The sequence below is a fragment of the Camarhynchus parvulus genome, chromosome 1, assembly GCF_901933205.1.
Source record: "Camarhynchus parvulus chromosome 1, STF_HiC, whole genome shotgun sequence".
Taxonomy (NCBI): Eukaryota; Metazoa; Chordata; class Aves; order Passeriformes; family Thraupidae; genus Camarhynchus; species Camarhynchus parvulus.
This window is the reverse complement of record NC_044571.1, coordinates 71,927,999-71,941,825: the sequence shown is the minus strand read 5'-3', so window position 1 is coordinate 71,941,825 and position 13,827 is coordinate 71,927,999. Positions and strand designations below refer to the sequence as shown.

At 42.2% G+C, this 13,827-nt stretch overlaps 1 protein-coding gene across 1 annotated transcript in view; it reads right to left on the bottom strand.

Moving 5' to 3' along the window:
• Nucleotides 1-11,416, bottom strand: part of LATS2 (large tumor suppressor kinase 2) — a 48,587-nt gene extending 37,171 nt beyond the window's left edge. The window contains exons 1-2 of the mRNA XM_030950473.1: nucleotides 11,261-11,416; nucleotides 6,604-7,176 (exon numbers count right to left, since the gene is read on the bottom strand). Of these exons, the coding sequence (XP_030806333.1) occupies nucleotides 6,604-6,942 (339 nt within the window). The 5' untranslated portion in view covers nucleotides 6,943-7,176; nucleotides 11,261-11,416. The remainder of the gene's footprint in view (nucleotides 1-6,603; nucleotides 7,177-11,260) is intronic.
• Nucleotides 11,417-13,827: the final 2,411 nt, after the last annotated feature.

Below are 13,827 nucleotides of genomic sequence, written 5' to 3'. Positions count from 1 at the left end.
CCTACTACTATTGTGATACCAGCTTCCTGTTAGAATAATAATGGCAATCTTCAGTTTTGGTCACAAGGGCTTTTTATTCAGAGACTGAAGTAAATGCTTATGCAGATTTTTTAGTGACTGTGAAGAAGCCATTTCCTTTCTCACAAAAAAAAAAAAAATCCATAGCTCAAAATTCTACTGGCAATTAAATTTTAATAAATACAGTTTAAGTATCCAGTGCAAGTTAATCCTGTACCCTGTTACAGCAAGATACAATTTTATATTTTTACATTAACTCCCAAGCTTCTAGAATGTTTATCTCATATGAGGAATAGGAAAGTTTAAGATAACTCAAGATTCACACTTATCTACAGTTGAAGTCTAGCATCTGATTCCTGTCCTGTCATTTCAAACACAGTCCTACTACCAAGATGTAATTTATTCTATCGTTTGATAAAGAAGAAAAAAGACTAACAAGAATTAAGGGCACAGTTCAAAATATTCTTCATCAGTGCAATATTACTGCCCAGCTGCCAAATCTTGTCATGTGAAGGAGAACACAATCATTCACAACTGTTAATAAATATTTCCACCACCACAAAAACTCAAGGGAAAATACTTTTCTTCCTTCTGCAGGACAAGCATATTCCAAGCCATGCTCACACAGAACACCACCAAGAGCACCATCTCAAATACATTGTGGGAGTTGTGTCCCGACACAGAGAATCTGAGTATGCTCACTAAGGCAGTATCACCAAGAAGTGACAGAAACATAGGAAGATTGGAGACAAGAGAAAGGGCTTAGGAGAGAAAGGTGTCAGAAGCTGTTAGCTGAAGAGCAATCTCCACCTCCTGCTTTCAGCCCCTGGAAAGCTATGACTCACTTTTTTTCTGAAGAACTGAAATTACTTAAGTTGCTAACCTCAGGCATATTAGTGGGGAAACACATTCCGTTACATGCTTTGATGGAAGAACACTGCGTTACACTGGAAATCTCTCAGAAAGACTGAAACCAAAAAGGGAGGTTAGAAAGAAAAAAGTGTAGGAAAAGGTTATGAAACAAGCCCTCGATACACCTAGTAAAGAGAAGGCAGAGTGAACAACTTTCAAACGGTGGATGCAAATGGAACACCCAAGAGACTGTTGGCCTGAATTATCAGATCTATTTCAGTTGCTAAAATAAAACCTTTCTCCTGCATTCAGCAGTGAGTGCCCTCACTTGAACATCCTTTTTTCCTCCCTGTAACCCAAAATACTTCTACAAGCAGCACAGCTTGTAATGACTTGCACCACATTAGCTCAGCTGGTGAGAGCATGCTGCTAACAACACCAAGGGCACAGGTTAGATCCCTGTATGGGCTATTCACTTAAGGGCTGGACTTGATGATCCTTGTGGATTCCTTCCAATTCAAATTATTCTGTGATCCTCACCTTTAAAGTATGTCCCACAGAATAACCCAGGCAATCTTATAACAGCTCAGTCATTTTTCATTAACCAAACAATCTGGACTGAAAACATCCAGAAGATGACTAAGATGCTCATCCTTGAGGTTTTGGTAAATAGCTGGGCAGGCAAAATTCCTAACACAGGTAAAGTTTACTCAAGCAAACACAAAATTTTGTTACGGGACAGGCCAGTGTTATGAAATTAGTTCTCTTACTTGCTATTACAATTTTTGCTGTCCTTCACCTTGAAGGCAAGCTGTTGCTTTAGACTTGTTCTCTTAACAAATACATCACAACAGATATTTCACTACAGCAAAGCTTCAGCAAGTCTGTTATCAAAACAAAACTCTACACTGTATCTGCTTCCTGTCATCACTCCAACATTATGGGTGAAAAGTCCTATTGCTCAGTAACACACTGCTTGATGGCACATGGATCGTAGGTGCAAGTTGTATAGGACAAGCATGACCTATACAGAACAGGAAGAATAGAATACTATACATGCTAAATGCAAAAAAAAGGACTTTTTGCCCAAGCTCTATTTGGCAGAACAGAATTTCTCTCACTTAAAGAACTGCAAATATTTGTTCAAATTGAGAGAAATACTTTATTCCCCATTCTCAAAACCTGAAATCAATCAGCATTCCCAAATCAGGGTAGAATCTTTGCCTAATGGGTTCAATGAAAAGAAGGCAAGCCATGAAGAAGAGACTGGAAGAATCCTGGAATGCAATGAGGAATTTAAGGGGAAAAAAAAAAAGCAACCAAAACCCCTACCCCACTTCTACAAACTGAATCTCGTTAATTCGGCATAACACTGCTGACAATGTAGTCAATTTGATATTCTTACACATATTATTACACCATTCCACAGACACCATTCCATTTTATTGAAAGACACTACAATTAGTGGAAAGATCTTCCCCTTCAAAATATTCTGATATTGGCACAGGGGGTACATGTTTCACTCCAGATATTTATAAAAGCCTCTGGAGAAAATGAAGCATAAGAACTTCCCCACTTCACATATTCATATTTATACAGCAGATAGCATGTTACTGGCAGTATGTAGCCTGTAAAAAATCTTAAAACATGATTTTTTTCTTAAAAATAGTTGCCCAAACAAACAATGTCTAGAAATCTTCACCCAGAAAAGGCTATCTTTGCTCAAAAGGAAGTTTGCTTGAGGGAAAGAAAAAAAAAAGCCCACCAAAGTGAAAAGTGTGTAACATTGCACAGTTCATCTAGAACTGCTGCAGCCCACTCTAAATTACAATGTCAGTGGCTGTTTATGCTCTAAGGAAGTACAGTAAGTACAGTACAGTCCATTCAGGTTGTTGGAATGCCACTGATCATACACTCAATTGCATCTATTCATTAGAAACATTCAGTCCACAACAGCAGCTGCTTTTACCACCACACCCCAAACACCACCCAGTTGCCCCAGGTGATTCCAGTGGTTTACCAGCCCACAAGACAGATGCCCCACACTCTTGTCCCCCTGCAGTGACTGCAAGTTATACTTCCAAGCCCAAGGACTTCTATTTACTAAAGAATGGCATATTAGGTGTGCTTTTGGTTTCAAGCTTTTACAAAGAAAAAGGTCGGGTCTTTTACAGTCATGGTCTGAGAGTCTCGAAACTATTTAGGCTGCACTAATTATTTTTGATTGAAACTCACTAAATAATTACTGTTGAAAAGATGACTTAAGCAAACAACAGACAAGTTGCTCCATTTGTTTCAGAAAAACAATGACTAATTATGTGTGTTATTTTGTTTTTTATCTCTTAAAAACAAGAAAAGATGCAATCGTGGCTTCTTTCAGGTGACCAGTGAAGTCCCCATTAAGTTTAGGGTATCAGATTTCACTATAAAACCAAAAACTACACAATGGCTGAAAAATAAATCTTTCTGGAAGAAAACAGGTCATTTAAAAGAATACTGGCAACTTCCTAACTAATTTTAAAAAACCAAGTCTGTTTTCCTATGTAACACCTATGCTGACTGCAACTGAAAGACATGAGAATTTGATATTTACTTCATGAATTACACTGCATTTCATATACTTGTTAAGTCTACCAAGTGGTTCATAATGAACCTCCTGGCTGTGTGGGACTTTACAGAACAAGAGTAAAGTAATAAAATGTTATGTTTCCTTTTTATTTAATAAAACCAATTTCAATTTCATCTTAAAACGTAACAGTCACTTTAGGCAGAACAGGGAGCTACAAACCCCAGTAAACAACATCTCTTGTAGGATGTAAAATGGTTGTTGTTAAAATCTATCATGCTACAGATACACAGAGCTAGTAAGAGTACTCAACAGAAGTATCCTTTTTCTAGCCTCTAAAATTCTTTTCCTTTTCAATTGTTACTACTTCCCTTCACCCTCCCAAAAGCCCTTATTGTGGCTTAATCAATAGACTGAAGAAGAATCCTGATCCTTGCATGGGGTCCACCACAACATTCCCCACAAGGTTAGTGTTACTCTTCAGTGCTCCATCCAGGACACCAAAAATCATCAGCCCAAACCCAGCTGGAAAATGGAGTTCTGGTAAGATCAAACTAAGTGTTATAGCCCTCTACTCCTTCTTCAGAGTCTCCTAGAATGCTCATGAATAGAGCTTATGACAAACTGCCAGACACTTCAGGATGCTTGCAGCACCTGACCAGCTGATTTGTGTACCATGAAGCAGGATCAGGAGGAGTAAGATTTTGTATTCTGCAGGCTTGCTCTAGTGGAAGGCTCATGTAAACATTAGCTGTTCAAGGACTGAAATCCTTAACCTCAAAACAGCTTCTCATGGCTTTTGAAAGGGGAAGGTTGGTTGTGGGCTTCAATGCCCATTTACCAACCTCACACAAGCACTGGGTTCAGAGGTAAATAAAAACATCCCCAAAGAAACTGAAGCTGCCTTCACTTCTCTGGTAAATCAGAGATCTGTTGCTGCCCACAGGACTACAGAAGATGTCCGTGTGGCAGACATTCAAAGGCTTTGATTCACAAGCAGGGACAGGGCAGCTTGGGATCATTGATTTAAAACACATCATGATATGAAACAGTTCAGCATCTGATTCAGAACAGCTCAGGCACCAGGGGGAAAAGAAGAATCTAGAGGCAGTAATCAGGTCTGTCACCCTACACCATGCCATCTCCAAGGTCAGATACCATCCACATCATCTCAAGAAGCTCCACTCATTCACACCTTCCAGGACAGTGAATCTTTATGTGGTCTGGACTCACCCTAGGAAGCTCAGCATTTTTATTCACAGGATTCCAGTCTTGAAACCTCTATTTGGACTCTAACCAAATGTGACCCTGGTTAAGCATAGACCTGAGTGCCAAACACACCTAAAGAATAGGCCCAATAATGCCATTGCCAGGCAACAAGTCACAGCTAGGGAGAAACAACAAATGGGAGGATGGAAGAATCATGGTCAATGAGGAGGGGCAAAAAAAAGCCCAACAAAAAATGTGAGCAAAATTTAAGGAGCAAAAATCTCCACATCAGAGTCAGAACTGGGTTCAATGCTCTAGAAGCAGCAATGCCATTGTATGAATATTGAAGTCAAAATAGCTGAATATATAAAAAAATTTACACACATACATCATTACACTGCTTTGAATACCAAGACATTTTAGCAGGTGTTCAAGTATTTCTGGTTTATACATTGGCTTAACATTGCTGTGCTGTAGTGTGCTCAAAGTACTTTCCAAGATTTCAGTCCAACAAGCCAAGTTCTATGTGTGAACGATTTGTCCCTGTAACCTACCGAATGTGCATTTCCAATCCAGAATCCAGCTGTGCTCATTTAACCCTGGCTCATATGAACAGGGAGTGTTCCCATCCTCAATAGCTAGGGAAATTTAGAGGCTAGAGTTCTAAAAAACACTGTTTTCATGGCATTCTAGTGATCAGAGAAAATCCTTAGCTCCTCCAGTTAAATAATTCAGTACAGCATCTTGGTTCACTGGACTAGGAAGTGTTTAGCTGTTCTGCAGCACTTCTTATTAGATATGCAATCTACTCTAGCTCTGATTATCTTGTGTAGCATAAACTCTTTGGCATAGAAACAGCACTAATTAATATTTATATGGCTCCAGGGAAATGCATACTGTTACACTGTTTATAATAATGTTTGATGTTAGTTTTGTTATACAGAATCAGAATATAGTCTAGGAGAGTAAAGAGACTCACATTCTGCAATGAGTTAATGGGGGCTAAGTTTTGAAATCAAGGAGATGCCACTGAAAGCACTTTGGTTTTAAATCTCTCCAATTTGTATCAAGGACTATAAATGGAAATGTTTCAGCTTGTCAACAACTTCAATCAAACAGGGAAAAAAGTTTTCCTACAACACTCAGAATCTGAACCCAAACCAGCATTTTTTCTCTAAAAAGCAAAATTTTGAACTACTCCTGCACAGAGGTGAAAGTTGACACCAATACTGGAAGCACAAGCAAGATTAATGCAGCTGAACACAAAAAGACTGTGTTTTGCACCACGTGAAAAGTCTTTTAATTAAGAATATATTCTAACATCAATCCCAGGATGACAAAAATAAAAAGCATCTCTACACCAAGTCTCTGATCTGAGCAGGGCTACCACTTCTTAATAGAAGCAGAGAAAGAGAAGAAGAAAAGGTGTGGACAGAATCACTGCAGTCAGCTGAACATCCATCCAAGGCCTCGTGCTTCTGGCCAACAGCAAGTGAGATTCTTCAAATACCAGATATTGTGTCTATAATTTCTTACAGTTTTTTCTGACAGTGAGCTGGGCTTAGATGTGCTAGACAAAATTCCACCCTATTACTCACAACTAAGGCTTGTTACTAAGCATTGCAGGGAAAATGAAGAAAGAAAAAAGAAGAAAAGAAAGCTAAAAAAAAAAGGCAAGCTACCTTGTTCAGTCTCATATATCAACTGTGGAAACTATAGAAGAACCATAGAAGAATCATAGAGGTGACCATGACTGTCTTTAACATAAATGAACTCCACACTAGTCATATCTGTCCCCAGTAAGTCCATCTATTCTGTTGCTCATACAGAAATATGACTGCCAGAAGAATCAGTGCATTTCCATGATTTTGACAGCCACCATCAAAATCCTTTCTTCAGCCCAGAGTATGAACTTGTTTTGAGAGCAGTGCCAATCTTCACTCCCAGTACATACGTACCTGATCACAACCTGCATTCACCAGTTCCTGGAGCATCTGCCTGTTGACTTCCACGGCTGCTGTGGTGCTCGACTCATTAGCAAAGGGCAGCAGAGAATATCTGATTTCTCGCAGAGCTTTCTGATATGGTCCAAACTTGGGCGTTTGTCTCATCTGCTGCTGCCTTGCAGCATCCTTCCCTATTAAAATCTTAGGGTCCAGAGAAGTTTCACTGCCTGCTCCAATTGGCAGGCCCTGACCTGAAGATTTGGATGGCTGCTTTAAACCTTCTCGAATCTCTTGCAACCTTTGTCTGCTGTTTCCAGAATACGTCGTAGCAGGAAAAGTCTTTGGCCTCATTGTTGATCCAGTTTTCTCTGACCATAAATACAGCTTTATTATTTGTTTTTTTAAAATTATTTCAAAGAAGTGTCACTTGATGGTATCAATTTCTTGTAAACATAATCCTTCACAGAGAAGAAAAGGCAAAATTCTCAAGAGATTTCTACCAATGTTTTACTTCAGCTCACAATCTTCACATTTCCCACGAAAAATGATAATCTGTGGAATCATCATTTTGCAGACTGCCAGTGACTGAAAAAAAAAACCAGAAAGTACATTCAATTAAGTAGATATTGTAAATGCCTCTGAAGGGACAGCATGACAATTAATCAAGTGAAAATGAATCAGTTGAACCTCTTAAGCTGTCACAGTTGGATACCCTTTAATGATTTTCACTTTATCTGTTTTCAGCAGGATTCTAGAACATTTTCTCAACAAAACTAATAAATAACTCATTTTTCTTGTAAGTCTAATCTTCAAAATAAATTAAAATAAAGCTCCTAAAAACCAAGGTTTAAAAAAATAATTTAAGAATTTTACAGTACCTAATTTTGGCAAGTTTCCTATCCAATTGCATAACCAAATTCTGGACAAGCCTATCCTATTTCATAAATAGGGAAGAGTATGCTTATGAAATGTTTTTCCCCCACTTAAGATTTTGTTTGTTTTACACTAGCTGAGCACAGTTTCAGAAGTTTATGAAAAAGATTTATAATGGAAATATTGATGACTCTAACCATAGCAACTTCTGGTATTTCAATAACAAAGTCAATAACAGGAAGATATTTTGCCTTTCCACGTGAATAACTTAGCAAAGTCCGAAGGTAACAGTTCTCACCAGAACTGCAAGGAAGAGGGGAGGAAAAAAAAGAAGAGAGGAAAGGGTATATTGATATTTCATTAGCTGTGCCTTATAGGGAAGAAAGGGAGAAGACTGGTAAATGGAGCTACACAGTAAGAGCGGAAGATGAAGAACCAGATCATACAGCATCCCAACAGAGAAAAAGAAGACTTTGAGACAGCTTTATGTTCTCTGCTGCATGTCAGCTCTTCTGCAGAGAACACCTATGCAGCACAGCTGAGCAACTGTAAAACTTGTGATCTCCATGCAGCAGAGGTTACAACAAGAGTCCTACCTTAACAAAATCTTTATGCATCACCATAATACAATAATGAAATAATGGTGCATTTGGAACAGGATTAAAAGACAGCCTAAGCTGGCTTCTGGTGCCATTTGCACTTGCAAAGTGACTCCAGCCACCTTGCTGGTAAGGGAAGAATTCCACTCAGTTGTTTCCAAATTGCAAATACAGAGGATGGTAACACACTGTGTTTCTCACCAGCACCCAGAAGTCAACTGGATTTTTTTTTAAGTGCTTCACTTTTGATCATAGGACATTTATCACTAAAAAGGATTTCTCAGGGAAGTACTGTTCTTTATTTTCCCACGGTCATACTAAAAATTCTTTTTGTTGTGATAGCTGCAATACTTCCCAAAAAGCCAACCATTTCCATGCATTTACCATCACTTCTCACTGCCAAGCAAACAGCTTCCTGCTGTGAAGCCCAACAGAATCAGGACATATTCACCTCTGAAGCCCACCATCACTTCCTCATCACGACAGAGTCCACTTCAAGCTTTCCTTTACCAAGGTCTGAAATGCAACTGTGCAGTCAGACCCCAGACTCTCCTATGATGGTTTACCAGTCTGAAATGCAGGAACCCAGATTAATCGCTTGAGATTAACCCAAGTCAACCTTTTTTGTTAGGATTTAAATGCTCCATTAACTAAAAAACACCTATAATGTGTTTGAGGTCTTGAGCTCCTCCATTCGGTGCTCTCCATGAATACCCAGCCTAGCTAACTGACAGAGAAGTGACAGCAACATTTGCCAATTGTTTTAAGGGAAGTGCTAAAGCTGTTCATCCAGATTTTGATGTTTCCACAATCCAGCTATTGGTCAGTAACAGGTCAAGCTTTCATTGTCCCAAGTGAAGACAAAAGCAACTGCAGAATCTCAAAAAGAGATTTTTCCTACTTGGACAGAATATAGCAAAAGATAACACACAGGCTTGGTAAAAAATAAAACACAATAGTATTGCAGCTTTCTTTGGATTACATCATAACTAGCTAGTGCTTAGAAGATACAGAGCAATTAATTGGTCGATAATTTTCTTTCTTTTCCTGACAGCAGCAGGCACCATATGGCTTGGTTTAGGCATCTGGGTTGTTCTTCCTTCTCAGTCCCTGTGCCAGTCCTCAGGCCTGGGACATGCTGGGAAAGCTTGCAAGCCCCCCACCTTTTTGCAGCAAAAGATTGCTTTCCCACTTACACACATGCTTCACATAAAGAACTTCTATGACCTTTAGCCTCAGCTCGAGTCTAATAATGCTGGGTCAAGCCAGCTGGCAACTTCCTCAGCTTACATTTACAGTACTGCTTAAACCAGAAACCATCCATACTGTCGTCCAGACAGTATGGATGACAGCAGCAACAGAGCAGTAAGTACTGGAGCTAACTGCAAACCTGTTTCATATTTTGCAGGGGTTTTTTTTAAACTAAATATGTAAGATAAGCAAAAAAAAAGGAACACTAAATATTACAGATGATTTACAAGGAAAGACAAGCTGCTGGCTTTTTTAACATCTTCCTGTGATTTGCATTTTTCAGAAAAAAACCATTAAATGGTTGTATGCTTTAAAAGGTATGTAGTGTATCTCATTCTATCTAAGCATTTCTAACTGTACATCTGGATTTGGATCATTTCAAATCCTTCTGATCTGCACCCTGCCTGCAGCATGGATGTAACAACAGCCTTCCTACCATGAGAAGAAATTATTTTTGAGTTGTTAGCCATTCTGACTAAACAGTCCTAAGGTCTTTTCCAAAATGTTACAGGTTCTGTACTAATTAGAAGTTTGTCCATTATCCTAAAGGATAATGGACACTTCAAGTAGGTGCAGCATTACCTTAATTACATCAAGTTAAACAATTTTCGAGTAACTGATTCTTTTGTTTCATTTGAGAAATACCAATAGCTGCTCTGTCAGCAACCAAACAATTGATCAATGACACACTGAAATTATATGTTGATGTCTGTTTTCCCAGCAGCACTATCTATTCACTCTCCTGTTTCTTCATTCACCAACAGGCTGCAAGTGCTAGTGGCTCTGTGGAGCTGGGACACAGGCAAGAAACTAAAGCTCACCCAAGCTGGTGAGCTGTTTCCCTGTAACTGTGCAGGCACTGGAGTGAGCTGAACTTGAAATCACTGCAGTATAGGAAGGAGTAAATTTTTAAGAAACTGCTACAATTACCTTGCCTCACTCAATTTACAGGTATCGCTTTGGGGGCTTTTTTAGAACACCAATTCAAGGAAGCGGGGACTGTTCAGTTCGTATTGGAGGTCTACAATGCGGTGGAAGTGTTTCAGGAATTTCATTATTATACAAACCGTGCCTCTCTTTATAAGTGGGTACATTGTGGAAGTGAAGAAAAGTAGAAAGGGTTTTTTTCCTAAAACGATTCCATCTCTCCTGCTAACAGGACTCTCCAAAAGTGACTCTGTGCCCGTGTCCCACTGCCAGCCACAAGCAGTGGCCCAACGCAGAGCTCTGGGAAACAGCTCACCTTCCTTCAGCAGCCCGGCAATGACTGACCGCAAAGCCCGGACACTCCAAACGAGCCCTTTCTGCGTCATTTGGGCGAGTGCCTTTCCCGAGGAAAGGGGTATTTCAACACGCACACCGCTCACGAGGCAGTGGAGAGGGTGGCGAGCTCCTGGCTTTTGGCAGTGACCTTCAGCAGACTGGGAACAGCGGGGCCCCGCCGCAGCCAGACGGGACCCTGCGGGCCCTGCCTGCCCCCGGCCGCTCCCCGGGGCCCTCGCTCCCTGCGACACCGAGCCCGCAGGGTCTGCCCCGCCGGGTCGCCTCGCACCCCCGTGCCGCCGGGAACCCTTCTCCCCCCACTCCTTTCGTGGGCAGAAAGCTCCCAAAATAAACTCCGGCCATTTATTAGCAGCTCCGGCCAGCTGGGGCAGAGGCCTCGGGCAGGCGGACCCCCACCCCGCTCCGCCGGAGCTGCGCTGCGCTGTCACACGAGCGTCCGGAAAATGTCGGAGGGTGCAGGCAGGACGCCCGGGCGGCCCCCACGGGGGGACTCACACACGGGACGCTCGCTCCCGCTTCGAGAACCAACCCAGCTCCGCTTGCCCGCACCCCCCGCTTCCCCACAGGACTTTCCCTTCCGCGCAGAGCAGTTTTGGGGGATGGGGAGCGCTCCCACCCCGAGCTGAGGGGGAGCCCGCGCCGCCCGCACCCGCTCCGCTCACCTCCCCGGGGCGCCCGGCGCCGCCGCTCGCCCTGCGCGGGTCGGCACGGCGCGGCTCAGCAGCGGCGGCGGCCGCGGCGGCGCGGGCCGCTCTCCATCTTCCCCCTTGGCCGTCCCGGGCGCCGAGTGCGGGGCGCAGTCGGGACATTCGCTACATTGTTGGCATTCCATTCGCGCCACGTGACCGCGCGGCGCCCGCGTCATTCCACTCCCCTCCCGGCGCATTCCAGCGGGGGGAGGGGCTTCCAGGGCGGGAAGGGCCGGGAAGGGCTGGCGCGCCCTCAGGGACCGAGGTGGCGGGGGCCGCCTGCCCTCCGCCCGCCGGCCCTCTCGGGGCGCCCGTCCGTGGGTGTACAGGCAGTAGTGACACTTCTTCCCCTCACAAAACACACTCCGCGTCACAGCAACTCCTCGCTGGATCCTGGCGGGAGAGGGGTGGCACTGCCTCCACTTGTTGAGGCGAAATGGGCCGGGGTAGAATCATGGAATAGCTTGGGTAGGAAGGGACCTTAAAAGGCCATCTAGTTTCAGCCCCCTGCCCATGGAGGGCACCTTCCACTAAACCAGGTTGCTTAGTGTCCCATCCAACCTGGCCTCGGACACTTCCAGGGATGAGGCACCCACAGCTTCCTTGGGAAGGATAGGTGGCTTGGAAGTGCTCTTCCCCATGCTCCAAACTCATTTAGATTGAAAGGTCTGTGCTGATAACCATTATTCCTACCAGTTTCCATTCCATGCTGGACTAACCAGGCACACAAAGTGGCAGCATTTCCAATGCCTACTTGGGGTTTTCTTTTAGCTTCTGGTTTGCTTTGTTTTTTTTTTTTTGTTTTTGGTTTTGGTTTTGGTTTTTTTTTTGTTTGTTTTGTTTTTGTTTTCGTTTTTGTTTTTTGTGGGTTTTTTTTTGTTTGTTTTTGGGGTTTTTTTGAGGGGGAGTTACTTGTTTTTCATGTTGTTTCATAATGGTGAGGAGAAAACGGAGCTATGAGATATCAGAGGACAGACAGGGAATTCACATCTGGAACAAAAATGCAGAACCAAGCTGCTAAGAATATTTGGATGCAAAGTTCATATTTGACCTTATTATGGATGGCGGTACCTGGAACCAGATTCATAGATTCACTGAGACTGGAAAAGATCTCTGAGATCATCGAGTACAACCGTTAACCCAGCATCGACGTGTTCACCACTAAATCACATCCCCAAATGCCACATCCACGTACCTTTTGAACAATTCCAGGGGTAGTGACCTCACCACTTCCCTGGACAGCCTGTTCAGTGCCCAACCACCCTTTCAGAGAAGATCTTTTTCCTAAGATCCAATCTAAACCTCCCCTGGTACTACTTGAGAGCATTTCCGTTTGTCCTGCTGCTTGTTACCTGGGAGAAGAGACAGACCCTCACCTCATTGAACCTCCTTTCATGTAGAGAATGATAATGTCCACTTATGAACCTGTTTTTCATGAAAGCAGAAATAATACCATTTTAGATATCTCTCTGGTTTTTAATAAAGACAATTGACAATGAGATATAATCCCCACGCTCCCAAATACAGTAATGTTCAGATCTGGGAGGCTGGCTCTAACCCCTCAGCGTGACAGATACGCATGCTAGTCATAACCAGGGGGTATTCATACAAAGTAAAAACCATAAGAAAATAAAACTTTTTTATACATAGGCATATATCTTTAGATCATTGACATGGAAGAAGCCTGCAGTCCTGAAATTCTTCAAAATTCTTAAAATCCTGTTGCACAGCTGAGAGGTGCTCATTGTAGGGTTGCTCTTTTTGGCAGGGAAAATGTCAGTCTTGCAAACTGCTAAGACATGTTTAATCATGTGATGAGCCCCAGTGTCTTCCACTGGACTGCGAGCACGTACAAAGAGAAGTCTGTGCATAACTGTCTTTCCAGGATGGGAGCTATATTTACAGCCTTTTCCAAGCCAGGGAGACTATTTTTGTTAGTAATAGACTCATGGGCAGTCCTATCTCAGGATATTTCTCTGAGCTTGTTTATTGTAATTTTTTTTCAATGTCTTCCATGCAAAACTGTCAATAGTGCCTATACATGAATAATACTTTAAAAAAAATAGTGCTTACAAAAGTGCTGGTTTGGGAAGAGAATAGAGTGCTGCATTTCATGAGGAAAATGCAGCCTGGTGCATAGAAATTGTTTAGCATCTCATCTGAAGGCAGTCAGTTACTGTATATAAATTGCTGTCAGAATTTCAGTAGTGTCATTGACTGGAATATATTGTCAGGCAGGGTCAGGGGGGAAAGAGGAAGCCTCTCATTCTGGAAAGCTAAAGATAAGGAAATCCATTCGGTTCAGACCAGATTCCAGTGTTGGCAGAATATAGCAGGAAAATGTGGGTCATTTTGCAATCTTCAAATACCTGCAAAACTGAAGTAAATTTTAAATGATATGACAGATGCAGCATGGCTTCATTTTCTGAATTACTGCTGTGCTTATCCGATGAAGCATAGCAACACGATTGCCCAAACCAGACATTGCTCAATGCTTTGAGACCTTTTCCCAACAAAGTTCAGGCTGGTTTAAAGGAACA